The 20,883-nt window shown below is 34.8% G+C and overlaps 1 protein-coding gene across 2 annotated transcripts; it reads left to right on the top strand.

Moving 5' to 3' along the window:
* Positions 1-1,715: 1,715 nt before the first annotated feature.
* MS3_00004243 (uncharacterized protein) lies at positions 1,716-20,553 on the top strand (the record flags this gene model as incomplete). Of its 2 annotated transcripts, none has more annotated exons than XM_051212135.1 (10): positions 1,716-2,798; positions 4,460-4,870; positions 7,061-7,332; positions 8,053-8,278; positions 11,306-11,438; positions 13,267-13,655; positions 15,268-15,497; positions 17,351-17,578; positions 18,200-18,566; positions 19,787-20,553. In XM_051212135.1, coding segments are annotated over 10 exons (3,570 nt in total), but the record flags the coding sequence as incomplete, so codon positions are not given. The 2 variants fall into 2 exon arrangements, with proteins under 2 accessions (XP_051073321.1, XP_051073322.1); XM_051212136.1 differs by having other exon boundaries at positions 18,283-18,566; positions 19,787-20,113.
* Between the last annotated feature and the right edge of the window lie 330 nt (positions 20,554-20,883).

Here is a 20,883-nt window from a genome sequence, read left to right as displayed (position 1 = left end):
ACGCTCATATAAAAGCAATCAAGACTGACAAGCGAATAATTGACAAGGTCAACATATGACTCAAGTAGAATGAATAGAATGTGATGTCTGAAAACTAGAATAAGATATATTATGGGCTAAAACTAATGACTAACACTACAATTTCTCTGCGGCATTCCAGACTGCCAGGATACTGAAAAGAGACAATAATTAGTCCGGTGTATAAGGCGTAGAGTAGAGACTTATTTAGTAACTATCAGCTCGTCAGTCCAACCAGTTTGGTCGTAAAACTAATGGAAAAGTTTAATCGGATGGCCTTATGAGCTATGTAAAAGGGCATAATCTTTTATCCAGGGAACGACATGGTTTTCGGACAGGCCTATCATGTTTGACAAATCTTCTCACTGCAAGAGAAGATTGGGCTGAGGCTAAATATTGAAATATTCCTAGAAGTCATAAGAAGCATCGATCTCAAAACCATGAGTAACTGTGAGGCTGCTGCTGCAAAAAGCTATGAGATATTATGGGTTATTCGTAGGTCTTCTGAGTATTTGAACGAAGAAATGTTCACATTGTTATACCCGACTTTCGTGAGACCGCATTCGGAATATGGGATTGAAGTAGCGATTCCTTGTTTCAAGTATGAGGCGGATATGCTGGAAGGAGTCCAACGACGAGGGACTAAATTGATAGAAGGTCACTCTGGCCTATCTTATGAAGATAGAGTGAGACACCTTAACTTTTTTCGTTCAAATAGTTCAAATGGATCAAACAGTTGTGGACAGAATAGAAGAAGCTTTCGCATAACGAGCTTCCGTGTCTAGTAGCTGTGGATCACCAATACCTCAAGGCAGGATCCTAGGTAATAATAGAGGAAAAAAAGAAAATGGTAAATCATGATACGAAGTTATCCCTAGTCCTCAAGAATAAGTCAAGTTCACTCCTAAAGGACTCCTATGAAGTCGCTAAGACTAGCTCAGCCAGCAGCGAATTCCAGCATTTGAAAACTCTTAAGGAGTAGAAGCTGTGTCTAGTCTGCTATGTTGTGTCTCCAATTTGCTGGGTGTTACTCCTTAGGTTGGTGTTGAGACTTAGCTTAAGCAGGTGTTTAAGAGGATGTCCAGAAGTGTTAAGGATACTGTAAGCCATTAGAAGGTCATTTTTAAGACGCCTATACTTTAATAGGTAAAGGTTAATAAATTGGAGGTGCTCTTCATAAGGTTTTAATTTGAGTCCCCGAACTGATTCCGTGGCTCGCCGTTCAACACGCTCCAGAGTGTCCTTATCCTTTTGGAGCGACGGAGAAAATACTAAGTTTTCGTACTCTAAATGGAGACGAATAAAACTGTTGGGGGATTATGTGGAAAGTGCTTCCGTCAAACTGGCCAAAAATGCTCGTTATCTTACTGTAGATTATAGAGTGATTGAATATCGGCTTATCGTATACTAAACGACTGCCGTAGGATTATTATGTCTTATCTTTTCTTTCCATCTAGGACTGGTCATTTGAGGGGACATCCTGAGAAATTTCAAAAACCGAGGTCTAAACGTCTACGTCTGGAGTTTCGTTTCTCGCACCGAGAAGTGAATTATTAAAATTCTCTAATGGGACACGTAATATCGGCCCTTTCTGTTGACATTTTTACAGAGATATTGGACCTTCACATTGTTAAAAACTGCAAGTAATAATCTAGGGCGATAGATCTCATATCTTTATTACTGAAGATTGAAACCAGCGGATTTTGAAGGTTGCGTCACTGTGTTTGTGTGCACCACTCCTCTGTTTTGTCACTGTGTTGATGAGTCTCGATATCATTAGCCTACTTAATTCTGCAGCATGTGATGATCCGAGTGTAATGGTACCTGCAAGTCAGCATCTTACTTCGGGGACCCAATCAGGAGAGAATTGTGATAATATATGTTCGGCCATAGCATCGTGTGTTTTTTCTAACAATGGTAGTTTATCTGCTGATGGACGTTTTTTGGGACTTATCTACCTCAAGAATATGGTGTTTGATTGCAAAAACAGGCATAGTGTTGATCTTAATGTCAAAAAGAAAGTTGAGATGTTATTTTTTGAATATATATCACGGGGTACGGAAAATAGCTTTACCAATCTAGTTGAGAATATTCCACGGATCAGTGGACTTGTCGCTGAGTTAACTGCAAGGTACGTAAAAAACGAGTGGCTCAAGAATGATTGGTCCGACTCTCTGTGGGATAATCTTTTGTGTTGGCACGCATGGTCTTCCTTGCGGTCTGGACTGAAGGCAGCAGCTAGTTTCAGGTTGCCTACACGGCGCCGCGCTTTTAATGCCACGGTCACGAAGTTATTACCAAGTGTTATAAATTGCTTTAAAAGTGCGACTACAAATCTAGAGGTGAATATTGATCCGTGTATAAAACTTTCGAAGTTACTTTATTCGTGTTTTAACTTGGTTGGTAAAATTGACGTAGCTCTGGTCAATAAAACAGAGATCTATGAAGATGCTTTTGCGGTTGCCCTTTTGGCTTTGGAATTGGCATTTCAAAGTATGCTGGACGCTGAAAAGTTCCCCCTGATGTTTGTGTTTCGCCGGCGTATATCAAAGTTATTGTTTGCTTTGTTTTTATCCTGTCCTTCGGAAACCAGAGATTGCGTTATTGAACATATATTAGATCGTATTTTGATCATTGTTTCCTATTCTGGTGATGTACAATCGAATTACAAGGATGCATGTGCAGTGAAGTGGCTTTTGGGAATTGCTTACGGCGTACTTTGTTGCAAGTCGCCGAAATACGGAGGTCAGGTCGATCTCACTGAACATGGGAAGCGTAAGGTACGTTATGTGGGTTTTCGAAAGGTAACTTTTCTGTCACACGGACTGCTCTTTGAAGTGATTAATCGAGTTACCTAATATTGTATTTCAGAAATCAACCAGGTTTTGCACTTAAATTATATCACGGAAGCACGCTAGGATTTAATCTTAGTAGCACAGAGTTATATAGATTATTTATGTAAGTCATATTCGATATTACAAAATTTAAACCAGTTGCAAGAGCAATTAAGATTACTACGCTGACGTACATCTAGAAAGATCAGGTCTTCAGTGATATTCGACTTGCTTTAGTGTTAATATTGAGGGGAATTTTCTATCTGAACGGATAGGATATAATACTTGAGGCTTATTGAAATGTCTAATTTAAAAGACGTGGCTTAATATGTTTAGTATGTGGTTTTGTGATTCGTGTGTTCCTAGTTTCCTTATTGTTTATTTAAACACATACACATTGGTACAAGGAGGCACCAAATGTATATGCTCCACATTTCACCCGATTTATGTGAGGGTTGGAATACTACACGGGCGCCTAAACTAGAGCAGGTGCTTTTCTTAGAAAGCTACTCCCCGAGCCTTTGACTTAGAGGTCTCATACACAAGGCAGTAGAGCAACGTTAGGAGGTGGATCCCCAGGGCATTAGGTGACCAGCAGTAGGTTCACACGCCATTTCTTATCACAGGATCCTGGAGCACCACTGGTTTGAAGTCGGAGTTTTCCAACTCCCCTAGGTGAACTCTCCGTGTCCACCGATCCGGTTTAAGCACCGGACACTCGCTTTTCGTCCTCTCAATTTCGTAAACAACACCCTCGCCACGAGAAAGCATTGAGTAGGACTTCTCTGGCAGTGTCTGTATCCGCGTGGCTATGTGAGGGCGTTTCCCGAAGAAGAGCGGACTCTCCCAACCCTCGGCAGTACCAAGGAATTTATACAGTTGACTTAATTTCTGGCTTGTCGTCCAGATAATCTTTTGGGGTTTTTTACGTGTATTTTGACTGGTAAACAGGTGTTTTACAGAACGTTTGCTCATATGTAGTCTACACATGTTCTAAATAATTAAATAACCACCACCTACCTCGACGAGTGATGTATGCTTGGAAGAAAGTTAGGGACGACGAAACTAAACGTAAGCTTAGTCCATGAAGTCGTTGATTGTTGGTTTGAGTCATGCTAGTAAATTCAAACTACCTTATGACCTCGACCAGTGGTTGTTGAACTTGTATGACATGGTCCAAAGTCGTTCACAATAGCACTGGTGTATTAACTATTTATCTCCTCTTAGATTTTTATTACTAGCGTCCTTTCATGCATGCCTTCTCACTGTCTTTTTGTAGCAATACTCAGTCTCTCACTCACATTGTTGTATTGTTTGTGTTCCGTAACTCATCTTGCTATTTTCCATTTCGTCGTGCTAATATGCTATGGCAACTTAGGTCAGTCGATATCTATGCGAGGCTCTACGTTGATGGTGATTGACTGACATTTCATATATACTTGGTTGTTCTTATCGAAATACTACTTGCTTTTACCACTCATTTTTTATTGATTGATCAATTAGCAGACTTTTATCAAAACTGTCTTGCATACTCCAAAGTTCACTCTGGAGATAAATGTTTTTATCATTTTCAAGTAACTCCATTATTCAATGAACGTGTATTTCAGCTAGCACTGTGGATGTCTCAGCCTTATCAGTTACCCAGTGGACAAATCAGCAACAAATGGACGTACTTCATGATGTCACTTTTTGAACATTGGTTTATACTTACTCCAAACGAGTTACAGTTTTTCACAAGTGATCCAGAGGGTTGTTTATCGTCGGGTGGGATTTCCAGTATCAGTGTAGGACATGACTCTAAAGCTAATTCAGTCTATGCTGATTTAAATTCTATTTGGAATGTAGATAATCAAGCAAGTGAATTGTGTGTATGTAACATTGAAACAATAATGGGTATCTCTGATAGTTCCCAGCACATGCTAACACCTCATCCTTGTCGTCAATTAACAGAACTCATCTTTACAATATTCTGCCGATTATATGAGGAGGCGGACCCAGTGTTATATGAGATAGTTCAGGTGAGAAGTGTAAATTTATATGATCATTATGGCTTTTCCTGAACATTCTGAACGTCTTATTACTCTAAATGTCTATATACCTCCCTTATTCATTCTGTTTGATATTTCTCTGTTTTAATTGATTTTCTTTACACGTACTATCGTAGAGTGGGGGAACCTGAACCAGTTTTGGAGTGAACGCTGTCAGAAGAAATTAAGAACCGATTTTTAAGTCTTATAATTTATCGAAGTTGGCTTGTATGTACTGAGTCTGAACTGTTCTTCTATAATGAGACTGTTGGTGCACTCGAAGTGCAATGGTTTTATATCTTGTTAGTATAATCCAGCTATCAAACACTAAACCAATTAATAACCGACTGTAGATGCCTAACTGGTGATCCCAATACAATAGGTAATGATATGAACCACGCTTTTCGTAAACGTATAGTAAGCGGTTTTTATTAATACAGCAGATCATTAGTATAGGTTTATAATTTTCCGTCTTACAATCTTAATTCTTTATCAAACACTACAGTTAGATAAACCTACGCTTGTCTGATTTTAGCTTAGCAATGAACAACTTTCTCAAGAACTCCCTACCGTAGCTGCTACCTTGACGTGGTGGTTGGGCTTATCTGTCGTGATGACTCAACCGAGCTACATTGGCTGAAACAAATGTTCCTTTATGTCCTACTATATCAGGCAGGTCTATTGAAGAACGGTAAGACTAAAAACATCAACTTAAGGTCCAAGGGTGAAGTAGTACTGCTGACTGTAGTGTAGTGTGGCAGCAGTAAGTCGTTTCCCTCAAGCAACCAGGAGCTGCAAAGATGGATGGGGTCAAAAAAGGTCGACCCTAAAAATGTCACATCTCACCTTACCCTACGGATCTCCGTCTCCCTCGGTAAGGATTTTAAAAGTGCGGAGCCAATACATCAAAAATCTTTCCCAGAAAAGACGTAAGCAACCGGCCTCAAGCAGTTGTCCCTCGGGTTCTTCAATCACGCTCGCATGTTGCTAAAACCACCACTAATTCAAGTCCCTCAGGAAAAATATTTTTCTACGGTGTGGGAAACCGGGAAATGACAGTCATCCTGACACTTCTATGAGCACCGAACGGTGGTCCTATCATGATTTTCTCTTAATTTCTTCATATAAGTGATAGGAACGTCGTCAACTGAAAAGATCCCTTCTGGTTGTATTTTTCTTGGCTGATGCAAGCGAGATAAACATCTGCCAACCAAAGAACGAGTTTACTGCACAGCAGTTCTACTTTATGGATGTGAAACATGGCCATTAAGAATAGAGGATATTCGTAGGTCACTAGCATTCAGTTATAGGTGTATTCGAAGCATTGCTCGTGTATTTCGTGACCACCGAGTATAAAATACCTGAGTTAGGAATACGGAGCTAGGTAAAGATGACAACTTGATTGATGGGGTAGTCAATCTTCATTAACTGAGGTGTTTGGAACATGTGTTGTGTATGCCCAATCACCGTCTACCTCGACGGACAATGTTTTCTGGTGTAAGAATAGGCTGTAGGAAAGCTAGGGACGGCTTAACTAAAACATGGCATCAGTTCATGAAGTCACTGACAATTAAACTCAGCCATGCCAATAGGTGTAGACTACCTGGTTAGGGTCCATGTGATTGTCGTAACCAATGGTTAGAGACTTTGAATGACGTGGCTCAAAATCACTTGTAACGGTGCAAGTGCATCCGTTCTTTGTCCTTCCTTGAATTTTGAGATTCCGAATTCCTCATAACTATTTTCGTGTTTTGTTTTCACTAATCTACATTCTCTTCTCGAATTGTATGTTCGATGCGTAGTGTTTCTTATTACCATTGATACTGTTACTACCTCTACAATTCTGGTATTCTGTCTGACAATTTCATCTATGTTAGCTAATGGGGTATGGTAACCTGAATCGATGTACATACGTACCATGCTCTACTTTATGACTGACTGTCTTCAAAACTAAATATATTGATCACTCGCTCAGTCGAATTGATGAAATACTTTTCTGATGCGCTACTGTTGGTAAAACGTAAGGTAATGATCAAAACTCTTTAGATTTTTCTTGTCTACTTAAATATAATTTTCCTTGTACATTTTATTCCACGATTTGTGAGCGGTTTACTAAATTGAATGTCTGATACTCATATTATAACTGGGTTTTTATAATCAGATTATTTTATTTTCTTTTAGTCAGTTAATCCTGGAACAAATAAACCATATATCTTCGAAGCTATTATGAGATTTGTACAACTGTGTTTACCATATTTTGGAACAAAAGCAAATTGGATTACCTTAGCGGAACAGCTTATAGCTGATGGCTTGGCAGTAGGAAATTCCATACAAGATCGCATAGGGTCACAACCTATGGAAAATGAAATTACTTCTGTTACGATTCTAACTCGAACTCTATCTCTTTTATCGCGTTACAGTGTACAGTGTATCGCACCAGGAGATGTGGAGTTGTAAGTATGTTAATAATGTTTATTATCAAAGTTTTAGAAGAACAAAGCAATATTTTCATTATATATGTATATTGGCCTAAAGATGTAGACAATGACATTAATCCATCTAATCGTGTTATGAATCTGCACTGATCAATGTTTCACGGATTCCGAACCACTGTATAATATGACTTTATTAACAGTGGGAAAATCGTAGGCTAATAAGAACCTTCAATATTCACTCCATGACATGTGACTAATCTGTGAAGTTTTTGACTGTTAGCTTGAGTTGTGTTAAAAAGCACTGTCCTCTTGGCTGGAGTTAGTAAATCTGTGAGAACATATGAAGTTAGTCGGTTAAATAAATCATTGAACACCACGTGAAACATCGTTGATACGTCAGATGTTTGTATAACGAGTAAAAGTTGAGTTTCTCTCGATATTTTTAACTGTATGACATATTTTACCTCATGGAACTGTAGAATGTTGTTTCTTCAGTTCTCAGTCATCATATTACCTTATTATTATGAACAGACTGTGTTCGTATGAGGGTTAATATGTAGTCTGCATCAATTTGCCATTACATAATCTGTTTTATCAAGGAAAACAATATAGCCTATTAATATGAGTACACTAAAAGAACTACGAAAGAATATAAGACTGATAACATATTCGTTGTGAAACTTACTGGTTTATTTTCTCTAAATATATTTTTACATATTTTATTGAAATTATGAGTAGTTCATCACTGAAACCTAACTGTAATGATGCTCTTTCACACATCAATCGATTTTTGAATCGTCCATCTAATTGGGATCAGAATGTTTTCCAAAAACAATTAATGATGTGCATCAGACTAGCAGCTGCATACAGTCTTACATGGCTTCTGGAAGTATCAGTATTTCCTGAGGATGTTTTGGTGTTACATGCCGAAAATGTACTAAATGGTACTCTTTTTCTAATCCAGGTAAGAAAGATTTTTTTATAAATTTCTTTTATATATTCTCAGATCTTCGGATTGTGAGTAGACAAATGAATACACCAATTATCCGTAGACGTATTATAATTTTTATGTGTGAAATCGAACGCGCTGCAAAGGTTTTTTTCAGTCATGATTATTTTAGAGTTTCAGTTAAATTTGACAGTTATAATAGTTCCAACGACGATCTAAATATCTATCAATAACGATAAAAATAATGCTGAAAAATCTTCAGTGTTAGTTGTTTAGTGGTAATCGGTAAGAAGCCTTAAACTCAAGTTTCGTGCTAATTAGCTCTCCTCAGCAATCGGAATCGGTGATCTCTGTGGAATCTAAACTCCTACCGTCAAGTGTGTATTCAAAGCCATCATAGAAGGAAGCTGGCATTAGCTCCGTCATAAATGGCCATCATACAGAGGCACGTATTCTAGTTGTTAGCGTTCATCTGAAACTTTTGAATCAATATCTTCCTTGAGCTTTCATCTTGGATTGTTTTACGTTGTGACTGAATTCATCGTTTCCAGTTATTTAAGATCCGAAACTTATTTTATCAAATTGACCGGTTGATGAGAATATGTTTATGCAGTATGTAGCGAAGCTCGTGTTGGCTTGTGCTAGGTTAAGCTTGTGATATGTTGGGTTCTTCAACAGACAACAATTTTGTAGGTATCACTACCAAGGTTTGATTTGATAATCTCGAATAAATTGAGCATTGGGTTGATTGTTATAAATAAAAATAATATATTTGTAATATCCCAATGAGTAGAAAATTAGATTTTCTGACGTTTCGTGACTTAGTGTAAGTCACTTCTTCAGAGAATAAATAACCAAATTAAAACTAATCCAAGTTTAAATAGTACAACGGAACAATGCAAGAATAATATTGGATCAATCAAAAACAGATCTGAACAAGTTGATGTCTTGTCATTTCTGTCATGGTGATTCATAAGTGATATGTATGTAAATTTGTGTGTGTATGTATGTGTGGATTGTTTAAGAATGAAAACTTGTGTGAACTTTATGGTAAGAAAGGTTGTACTATTTAAGCTTGGGTTAATTTTAATTTGGTTATTTATTCTCTGAAGAAGTGACTTACACTAAGTCACGAAACGTCAGAAAATCTAATTTTCTACTCATTGGGATATTACAAACATATTATCAGAATGGGTTTGTGGAGATTTTAGAAATTTTCACAGATTGAAATCATGAGTCAGTTGAAGCTAGACCACCATTTAAAACAACAATTTTGTCTAGTTTGGTACTCTTACAGTCTTAATGATTTAACTGACATAATTGAAAGTGAAGGAGTGCCAGACAACTTCATTCTGACCTTTTGAATCTTCAGTGTTCCTCTTTTTTTTAAACTTCTTTCGGAGATAACCCTAGAATCTTCAATCATTCTACCATAGGGTTACTAAATTGATATCGATTAGTTGCTCTGTTGTAAGTTTACTTAATTCATTTTTTTCGTGTCAAACTGTGAATTTGGTTCAATTTTTCAGTTTCGACACATTCGGTAGTTCATCAACAAGAGGTTATGAAATCGAATGATATTCCTATCTCTCAATAAGTTGATGTAACTCTGAGCGAACATTTATTTGGTTATTGTGTGACATAAATAATTAACAGGAGTGCTCTAAAAGCTCGTCTTAATTTCTCTTAACAATCTACTTCTAACAATATAATCTCTTAAAAAACCCGTTATATGGTGCTTAGCAGTGACCATTAGTGCTATGTTGTTTTCAAAAACCCTAGATAGTGGATTTATCGACATTCTGTTTAAACAATTGCTAACAACAAACCTCCAAGTTTTGAAAATACCAACATACCTAGTCATTCATGGAGCAGCCTTACGTTCATGAAGTTGCCCGAGTTCCTGCTAATGACGTAGTGGATTTATCGACATTATGTTTGTTATGTCCCGATAAGAATAATGAGTGGTAAATTTTGGGACCCATTTGTGGACCAATACTATGCGTATATTTTTATCGTATAATTGTTAATTAATTAAACTATTCATATTCATGTCTCTCTTATCATAAGCTTTATTTTAACCTACGAACTGTTATACGATTTTCCATTCTTGAATTATTCCCTGTCTATTAATCACTACCTCCCACATTCACATCCATATTTGGCCAAATCTTGTACAAATGTTGTTTCTTATTTTATGGTATTATGTGGTCTGTTTGGTTGGCATATAAACCCCGCATGTTTGAAATAAATGATTTATATGGCAGATGTTGAGATTCGTGTTCTTGACTTAACTGGCTGGGCTAGACAGAAAGCGGGACCAATCAGCACTCTAGACTACTCGCACGTGTTTTATACGTCATTGGTTCGATCGATAATTCACTGCTCCCTAATTGGCGGTATCGTTACGTTATCCATTAACAGGGCACACAGGTCACAGGTTATAACAATGTTCAACCGTTTATTAATAAAAGTTTATCTACCACGAGAACTTAAGCAACCACATGTTCATAAAATCGCTTCCTAAATAATGCAGTATATTTGCGTTTTCAATGTTATTCTGTCAAGTTTTAAATCCAAATACTTTAATGACTAACTTTTTTTGGCTCTAACACTCTTTAGCCGTCAAGTTTGCTTATCACAGTCGATGAGAAAGACAACCAACGTTTTTACTTCAGTGTTAGTTCCCTGTACAATACCTGACTCCTTATTAGATGATTATTAAAAAGCTTTAAATTTTGGATTGTCATTATAGACAGTAATTTATACACTGGTCTACTTTGATCGAAAAGGTATATAATCATTGCATCAGGAGATTCTTTAGATTTTCTCATAAGCATCAACTAACCAGCAAAGGCTTAACCTTTTTTGGCTTCTGTTAAGATTAAGAGGTTTTATTTGCGTTAATTAGATATTGCATATGAATTGATTTACATAAACACTAATATAAACTTTCGAAAGTTATAAACAACATTGAGAACTTTCTAAATAGCCATAAAACTTCATACTGTTTTTCTTATCTCTTTAAATATATACATTTAGGATGTTAAAGAATGTGAAACACAAATCTATATGCTAACTTTATTAGGAAAATTAATTCATAAAATTGATTTAATTACTTATCCTCAATTCATTACTCCAATTCTAAACACTTTGAATCATTTATGGAGTTTTGGTAAGTCAATATATAATCATTTGTATATTATATTAACTTCGTAATATGTAGGACCAATTTTGAATAGTTTGTAGTCAACTATAATGTAACACATTGGAACACAATATGTTGTTCCGTCGTGCTATTTAAACTTGGATTAATTTTGATTTGGTTATTTGTTTTCTGAAGAAGTGGCCTACACTAAGTTACGAAACGTCAGAAAATCTGGTTTTTCTACTCATTGGGATATTACCAATATATTACTTATTTATAATATGTGAAAGTTCTCAACATCATAATGGCAATATACTACACCGTGAATTATCTTGTTGGTATTGCTTTTTGTTACGTCGGACAATATTTGTCACTGGCCCAACTACATTATTATCTTTATTATTTTATACAGATTATTCTTTGATTTTTACAGATATTCATTTATCTATCTGGCGAAAATTTATCTAAAAACTAACATAAAGAAACATTGTTGACCTGTCCAAGTATTTAGGTATTATGTACTGTAGTCAGCAATGACTTTTGGAACTTCGATTATATATATATGAGATAAACTCATGTTTTCTATGCGCACAACGCAGATGGACAGTCAATGGCCTGATAGGTCGATGCCATTCCTCGGTCAAATCTCTCTTAATCTCTTAACATCTTGACTTTGGCTCAGGATCAGATGGCAAGTGATAATAGGTGACGCTTACCCTGATCATGTCACCAGACAATCGTTTTCAACTTCACAAACCTATAAATCACATTTTGCCAGCTTTGTACATTTAAGGTCATCATCGGTCACCCAGTAGTTCTGTGACTTGCGAGCAGTCATTCTGTTATAACTTGTGACCGCCTGTTAGAGGGAAGTGAATTGTCGATCGGACCAATAACGCGTAAAACACGTGCGAGCAGTCTAGAGTCTTGATTGGTCCTGCTTCCTGCCTAGCCCAGCCAGTTATGTCCAGAACACCAATCCGAGCCTCTGCCATTTGAATCATTATATTTCAAACATACTGAGTTTATATACCAATCAAACAGACGACAACGTACCAGTAAAATATGAAACAACATTTGTACAAGAATTAGCCAGATGTGGCTGTGAATGAGGGAGGTAGTAATTAATATACTGGGTATAACTCAAGACTGGTAAAACGTATAATAATAGTTTATGGGTCAACATAAAGCTTATAATAACAGGAATACGAATATGCGTAGTTTAGTTACTTAATAATTATATAATAGGAATATAAGTTTGGTATTGTTCGGTAAATGGATCCCAAAAGTGACCATTCATTATTCTTGTCGGGACATAACATATTCACAGATACATATTGGTTGCTTATAACCGATCCATGTCTACTGGTTTCATAGACCACGTTTCATATTCATACAGTAGTACACAGTAGTCTGTTGCACAGTTTACCTTCTCTTCGTTAAATTGGCACACTTCACACTTCTCTACAAAGTTATAGGTGTTGACAGAAACGTAGCGGGTTCACCCTGTTATAGTCAGAAATACTTGGAATGTACTGCTTTTTATCATACCTTTCTGCAGACATTCAGACTGTCATTATAGGATCTTGTGTAATAAGTTTTCTAGTCAGTTTTGTTCAATTAGGTTATCACGGTGAACTAACCGGATCATCGTGTTTATTTAGTTACAGTTGTGATCAAGAAGTTAGTTAAAAGTAAACACTCGATCTTAAATATTTTGATTAACTAAAATATTTATTCTGGATTTTAGCTATACCAAGATGAACGTTCCTGTTGAGTGACTGATAATAATTTGCATGTTATTTTTCGTATTTATTTCTTTGTCTAATGTTAATTTATTTCGACACCTTAATAGGTGGTCTAAGTGCTGCACTACGAGCTAGTATTCTAAACACTGTCTGTCTTCTAATTACTGAATTTAATGGATTCAATGAATGTTCTTCACTTCTCCCTGAGTTCAATACATTAATACACAGTTCTGTAATTAATTTAATTCAAATATCATTATATCAAGCAGAAGAAAATCAAATAAATGGTTCAGAAGCTTTATTTGAACCAGCTGTTTGTTTATGGGCAAGTTTAGTTGAAGGTCTTAATTCAGCATGGTCACCAGATTTAATTAATTTAATGCCTATATTAGTTGGAGATAGCGTACATTTAACGAAAGCTGGTGGAGACCTGTCAGTTAGTACTTCGTTGAAACGACCATTACTAGGTCGCGTGGATTCGGGTGAACAGGCTGATGTAAGTTAGATAGTATGAATTAAGCTATCATTTTTGAAATTATATATGTATATGGCTCATCGTATTAAATTCGGAGTTGTGAATAACAAGATTAGTGCACAAATGTGTTACTGAATTAATCCGAGTTTATAATAGAATTTTTTGCTTTTCTTCGAGTGGATTTTTCAGAAAAATAAATGAAAATTATGAAAACAAATCAAAATGTTTTAATTTAAATTTAATTCCTAACCTCTGGTGTTTCAATCTTCATCATTAGAATTAAGTCGAAACAACAGCCTACTTTCTATTAGAATTTTCATGTATAACATAATCACTTAGTGCTCTGGGATGTTGCATCATTTTTTAAAAGTAGTGGACTTATCAGTAGTCTAGTGTTGTAGTATGTGCTACTGATGTCAACTGATATAAGTAGTATATATCACCGGTCGAAAGTGGAATGCCTGGCGGCAGAAGGTTGAGAAGATCGAAGAAAAAAGGACGGGAACAAAGAGTGATTGGTATGGAAATGAAGAAGCAATAAAGACAATTGATGGACATTTTGAAAATTATGTATTTACTGTATGGTTCTCAGATTTTACTAAGATATTCTGTTCAAATACATTTGGTTGTCCCCGCCTGTGTTCTCGTTCACTACGGTGTAACTAACTACTCTTTTTTTTCAAATAGATAGATAGATTGCTGGACTAATAAATACGATTACACAGAATCGTGTTCATCAGTCAAGTTTGTTATGCGTCGAAACTTCATAGAGAAAGCAATTCAACAGGACTGAAAAGTTATCAACAAAACATCAATGAATAGTTGAAGGAACTGACTAAGGAGTAAATATTTCTACGTCACGCTATCTCAATCAATGAATTCCACTAGTTCAAAGACTGTGAAATGTCTTTAATTTTGTGTATGGTTGATGTCAATAAGTCATCAACTTTATGAACTGGTGTCATAGTACACATGGTTTTAGCTAATGTCCTCGTAAATACTTAAGTTTAATCTCTTCAGTGATTGTTCACTGGAACAAATTATTGCCCAACACACACACTCAAATGTTTTGGGTAAAATCATATCTTATAAAAATACAATAATAAATATTTATATCGAAAAAATCATCAAATATACATTAAGCTATGAATATAACCTTTTTTCTGCAGTTAATTCAATCTGTTTATTGTTACATTTAAAGCTTTGTTCATTCGCTGTTCTATGAAATAGATTGAAATGTATTTTGACTAAATTGAAATTCTTAATGAATAACATAATTAGCTAAATTAAAGCTTATTGTTAAGCGATATAAACTAGTAGCCGACGATTAACTCTGAACAGTGATGTGGTTGAATAATAGCTTCTAGTTAACTGAAGTATGGCGATGTGATGTGTAATTTTGAATAATGTCACACTTGTTGTATATGTCAGTCATCATTGATAAGTTTCTTCATTTTGTTTGGCATCGTTAGAAAATAACTTTGACGTCTAGGTACTGGGTGGATCTAGACTAAATGTGTAACAGTCAATATTTTAATCATTCTTTGCAACTTTCTTTATCGTTTGATTAGATGTATTTTTCTTTTGGGATCCAGTGTTTTATGACTGTTTTCACTTTTTTATTACATTATAGCTAGTTTTCCGTATTGCTTATGGTACTTTGAGACTAGCTCACAAGGCTGGTAATGATATTTTGCACAACTTTATATGCCAGTGGTCCGAACCCTTTTGGATATCTATGTTGGTTGTCAGTTTGAATTGGAATAATTCACTTGGGGAACAAGTAAATTTAGAAGATCTTTATTCTCAAGCTTCTTCATGCATTAATGATGAAAATAAAACAGATGAAGAGTCGAAATATAGGTATATAAATTCTACTGATAATTGCGTATACCATGTTTCATTTAGTAAGTCACTTAGGGAATTCATCATCGAAAAAGTCTCATATACGATGTACATACATATAATGTAATAGAGTTCCGTTATTGCAACTGCATATGGATAAATTTGATGTATATAGGTGGTTTTGTAGATAAAACTCTCTGCAATGTCGAAAACTTCATCTGATGCTGAACATATGAACAACCTCTGGATCCCAACACCAATGGAACACTCACCACCACAGTGTGTATGGAAATTGACCATTTTTCACAAGGAAATTTTTGCCCTCATATAGAACACGTTACACTGGAATAGGTACTGTATTCGTTTTTCTTATCGAATATCGATATCAATTCCATATAAAAATGAAAATATCAATCTTAAGGATCACTGGTTTAAAAGATTTTTAAGCTGTTAACTGGTGGGATTATTGATTATTTTTTAAAATAATGAAAACCTTTACACACAGTCTTGGAGAGGGTATTAGTTTCGATCGACCGAAGATTTCATTGATTTGTATCTATCATTCTTTAGTCTTAGACGAAACTGATTTTCCCAGTATATTGGTGAAAATCGAATTGGATCTTTAGTGGTGGTTTGCCTCATTATCAGGAAGTACTAATCAAATTGAAATTAGTTACATCACTCTAATCATTGGTAACAGAAAATTATTATTTATATAGTGTGTGAATGGGAAAGTCAATTTTCAACTCTAAACATTTTGTTGTATTTTAACTATCCTGCCCATAAGAAGATACCTTTCAATCTAGTGGCTTACTCACACTAACATCATAAAGCGTAGATAATTTTTTTACGAAATCAAATATCAATAATTTACTATTTCCTCTTATTTAACACATTTATCATGTTTATTGAACAAGGAGCTGAAGATTCACTCACATAATGAATTATGAATAAGACAGTTATTATGTAAATGTTACTTATCTTTCGTTAATATTACATGTAATGAATGTAAGTTATATTAGTATCATTATCTTGTGGTTTTTGCAGCGTTTATATTTTAATCATAAACAATAGAAGATACTTATAAACTAAACATTTTCACAAACTGACATATTTACTTTCTTGTTATTTTGGATGATATACTAACTCGACTTATTAGTTCTTCAATGACAAACTTTCATATAATTTAACTCACTTAGTATTGTTTTACATGAATCTTCCCATTGATGTTTAGGACTGCAATTGATCAGCCTCTTATTGACATATGTGCATACTGTGCGTCGATAATGCCTTAATTTACAACCATTATAAGCAAAGATGGATAGAGGCTAGCAGTGGAATCCATGATACTCGTTTCGTCTTATTTGGGACTCGTCAGCAGGATCTACCTGCATCTGAGTTGATGTTCACTCTGGGACTCGAACTCAGTACGTTATTCACTTAGCTACTGAGTTCTGATAGCCACTTGCTTGTGCAATATTGTGAAGTTTAATTCAATATTGAGGCAGTACGCACAGTATGCACATATGCCAATAAGAGGCTGATCAATTGCAGTCCTAAACATCAATGGGAAGATTCATGTAAAACAATACCAAGTGAATTAAACTTCACCCCATTGCACACGTAAGTGGCTACCAGGACTCAGTAGCTAACTGGATAACGCGATGGCGTTTGAAGCGAACGCTACTGGATCCGAGTCCCAGAGTGAACATCAACTCAGATGCAGGTAGATCCTGCTGACGAGTCCCAAATAGGACGAAACGCACGTCCTGGATTCCACTGCTAGCCACTATCCATCTTCGCTTTCATATAATTTACTTTGGTTTCTCATTGTTTACATTTCTTTATTATTTTATGTTCAATTTTCAAAGGTTAAATCAACTTAAACTATTCATTGTATGGTTTACGATTTATTTGGACATCCAATATTCTCAACAAAATTTTACATCTTTACCATCGAGTGCAATTGGTTTAATTTTTCTAGCTGCTAAATATTGCTTGATTCGTGCTCCTGAAGATGCACATTCTGATGTTACACCAAAAGCTACGGAACTTCGACTAGAACTTCTCTCTCGATTAGTATTGTATCCTAATATGTGGTAAGTTTTTTGTTAACAGAGTTTTTAAAACAGTGCCTGGTGTTTTAGATTTTAAAACTTGATGTATGACAGCATGATATATGTATATGGTCTAAGTATTTTGCCATAAGTATCTCCAAAGAATTGATATTTTATGGATTAACCTCTTAGTGAATAGTCATGAGGCTAGACGCTAAAGTATATATATATATATATATATATATATATATATATATAATGCAATGGGGCAATCGAAAATTGCGAAATGAGGTCACTATGTGCTAGTCAAAGATCTCTGATTATGAGTCTATGTTATTATTATGTTATTATTATTATTTTAAAATAATAAATAAGTGCTCATGTATTTGATCCAGTTAATCCTGATAAGTTTCTTCCTTTATCATTGGTCTCCTCACTCAGTATCCACTTTGTGGTTTTCATATAAGAAGTTTGTGTACCAGTATTATTCTCGGATACTGCCCATCATAACAGAAATGATCACTTGGTTATCAATAATTTATTGTAATTATTCTGCTTATTACATTTAATTTCGGAAATAAACTACATGTAACAATAGTTATTGTTTTACCTCACATTTTACGCTAGTACTGTTGAAACTAACTTCTATCATCCATCTTTCAGGTCTTGCTTTACTTATACATTACAATTAGTTCGTAAATTTTCTGATAATAACAACCCTCCTAATTTATATTCATTGCTACAAGGATATCATAATTCAATCGGTCAGCAATGTTGTTCTACTTTGGATGAATTAAGAAACTTGTTAATTTCACCAATTCGTCGGTGGTTAGGACGTGTGGATTCTTTGCCTAGTTATATTGATCGACGGTGTATAGCCGTTGCTGCTATCACTTGTTTTAGACAAGGTATTCAGTCATACAATATTAATGATCACCAACTACTTGATGTGAAATATTTGGAAGATTTGGCTGTAAATGATAGTTGGCATGCTCAATGGCTTGAACCAGTCATCAATCTTATTATACAGGTTTGTAATTATCTGCATATATATTCTACACTACATTCAATTTTAACGTTATTGTGTGTTTCTGGGCGGTTTTTGTACAGTATTTTTCTATGTTTTATGCTGAAAATATCTTCATCATTAAACACATGCACTTTGTAAAGGAAATATTCTCATAGAATCCGTTCAAAGATTTTAATCCGGAAAAGATAAGTCAAGAATTTTATGGACGTATGATAAATTTCAGTGAGACAGAATAAATTTTAAGTATTCACGAAATTCCAATCGTGAGATATGGTGATAATCGTATTTTAAAAAGCATACAAAAGAAAAGCGTTGGAATATTAGCAAAATGAGTTTACTGCTATGTTTCGAGTTCCGACTCGTAGCTCAACATAAACTAGTATTTAATTGTTATTACACACAAGAAAAATTATAAAACAATGATGATATGCTTTGACAAGTAGGTGAGTGGATTCAAACATCAGAATCAGAGTGTAGTATAGTGAAGTTGCTACGATAGGTTCTACAGATTACGAAATGCTATCCATAAAAATAGTTGGGTATAACTCAAACTACTGTTTAATAATAAGTAGTATGGAGTATCCTAAAAGTAGGTACTAGTCTGAAATGAGAATCATTACTATCGTTGGTTTTATTTTAAACAATTTTTGTTAGCTTTGTGTCTTGTCTTTACGTATCTTCTCACTATATCCAAGTTTTGATAGTGCTCCTAATATTTCATCGTAATTTCCGTCCTAACAATTATTTATACCTGAATTATTATTCAACAATATATATAAACCTTTTAAACCATTGATTAAAATCACGTTAATAACAAGTCACTATAAAATACAATTCTGTTGGTAATCCTAATCACAGAGTGACATTAGCCAAGGACCTATAGATAACCTTTGAAATTTAGCAGCTATATGCAGACCCACTTTAGCACTCTTTAACATTACACATTCACGACCACACATTAAATGAAACCGAGGAGCTTCACCTCTTAGAGGGCGAACGATATAATCCACTAGTTCATATGGTTAATTTTGTAATATTCAACCGTTCTTTAAGTAGTAAAAATCATCTTAAAACTCTTCATTAATGTGAAAAGTCTTATCAATAAGCTTGTCGATTTTTAGTATTCAGTTAATTCTGAGTTGCTGATATGCTTTTGTATCTCCCCATTTTCTACATTCTCTATTCTTACTGAGTTATCCTTTAATTTATTTTCTATGAAGGTTCTTTACGATGAAGATGAAGTGTTTACAGAAGATGAAAATATTCAGTTTTATCATTTTTATCCAATAGGAATTTCTACATTGAACAATTTAAAGCATCGACTTAGAAATGAACTCAATTTATGGCAAGATCAAGTAGGCTGTCCTACAATAGCCGATGCTTTGATTAAATGTCATGTTGATCCAGCTCTTCGTGTTCAGTTAGAATGTCAATTAAATCAAAGTGAATAGTATAAATAAACAATAATTCTTGAAAAAAATATTCTGAATACTACTATGTATAAATATTTTATTTTTAATTAAAAACTAATTTATTCGTTTTGCTGAGCAATCGATTTCTGGTTCTCTTTTGGGGTTGTAGATGTGCACTACTAACTAGTCCATATTTATGAGTATAAAATTATTCAATACTCCGTTTTTATCAGTTGGTCAACGTATCACGTTCATCATATGATCGAAATTGTATTAGATTATGTGATTTTAATGAAGTTTCCCACTTTTTTTTTGAATATAATGTTTAACGATTGATATGGAAGATGTATTTGTTACTTCATCACACTTCTACTAATCACTACTTGTCTAAATTTATAAGTATCGAATTCTCTGATCTTACCACTTCGAATTTGTTCCTCTTCATATAATTGTTGAAAGCATACAACCAATATAACTTGATGTGGGAAAAATATTGAATTTTAAAAGAAGATTTTAGGATGTAGATCTCGACTCATGTATCACAAAAAGGGATAGATATTAACCCTTCATACCAGCCATATGTTTTTCTTATTATCTGAAACTAGAATCTTTCTTTGTTAATGGAGTTCTTTTTTGATACCCGTATTAGATAGGCCAATTGGTACTCAGTGAGTGTATCATACAATTGAATCAGTGTAGTTTCTTGGGAATGGTTAATAGTTTTACTTCCAGAGGAATAAGTATTATATTTCGTGATTCTTTAGTACATTTTTGTTAGAGCGAAATTATAAACCTGTTAGTTTGTCTCTTGAGTAAGATTACATCACACTGTAACGTGCTCTATTCTTTTATAATACTGAAGAATATTGAAAAGTAAGGCGTAAAATCATATTTGTATACGTTAG

Source organism: Schistosoma haematobium, chromosome 1 (assembly GCF_000699445.3).
Source record: "Schistosoma haematobium chromosome 1, whole genome shotgun sequence".
Lineage (NCBI taxonomy): Eukaryota > Metazoa > Platyhelminthes > Trematoda > Strigeidida > Schistosomatidae > Schistosoma > Schistosoma haematobium.
This window is presented reverse-complemented; position numbering and strand designations above follow the sequence as displayed.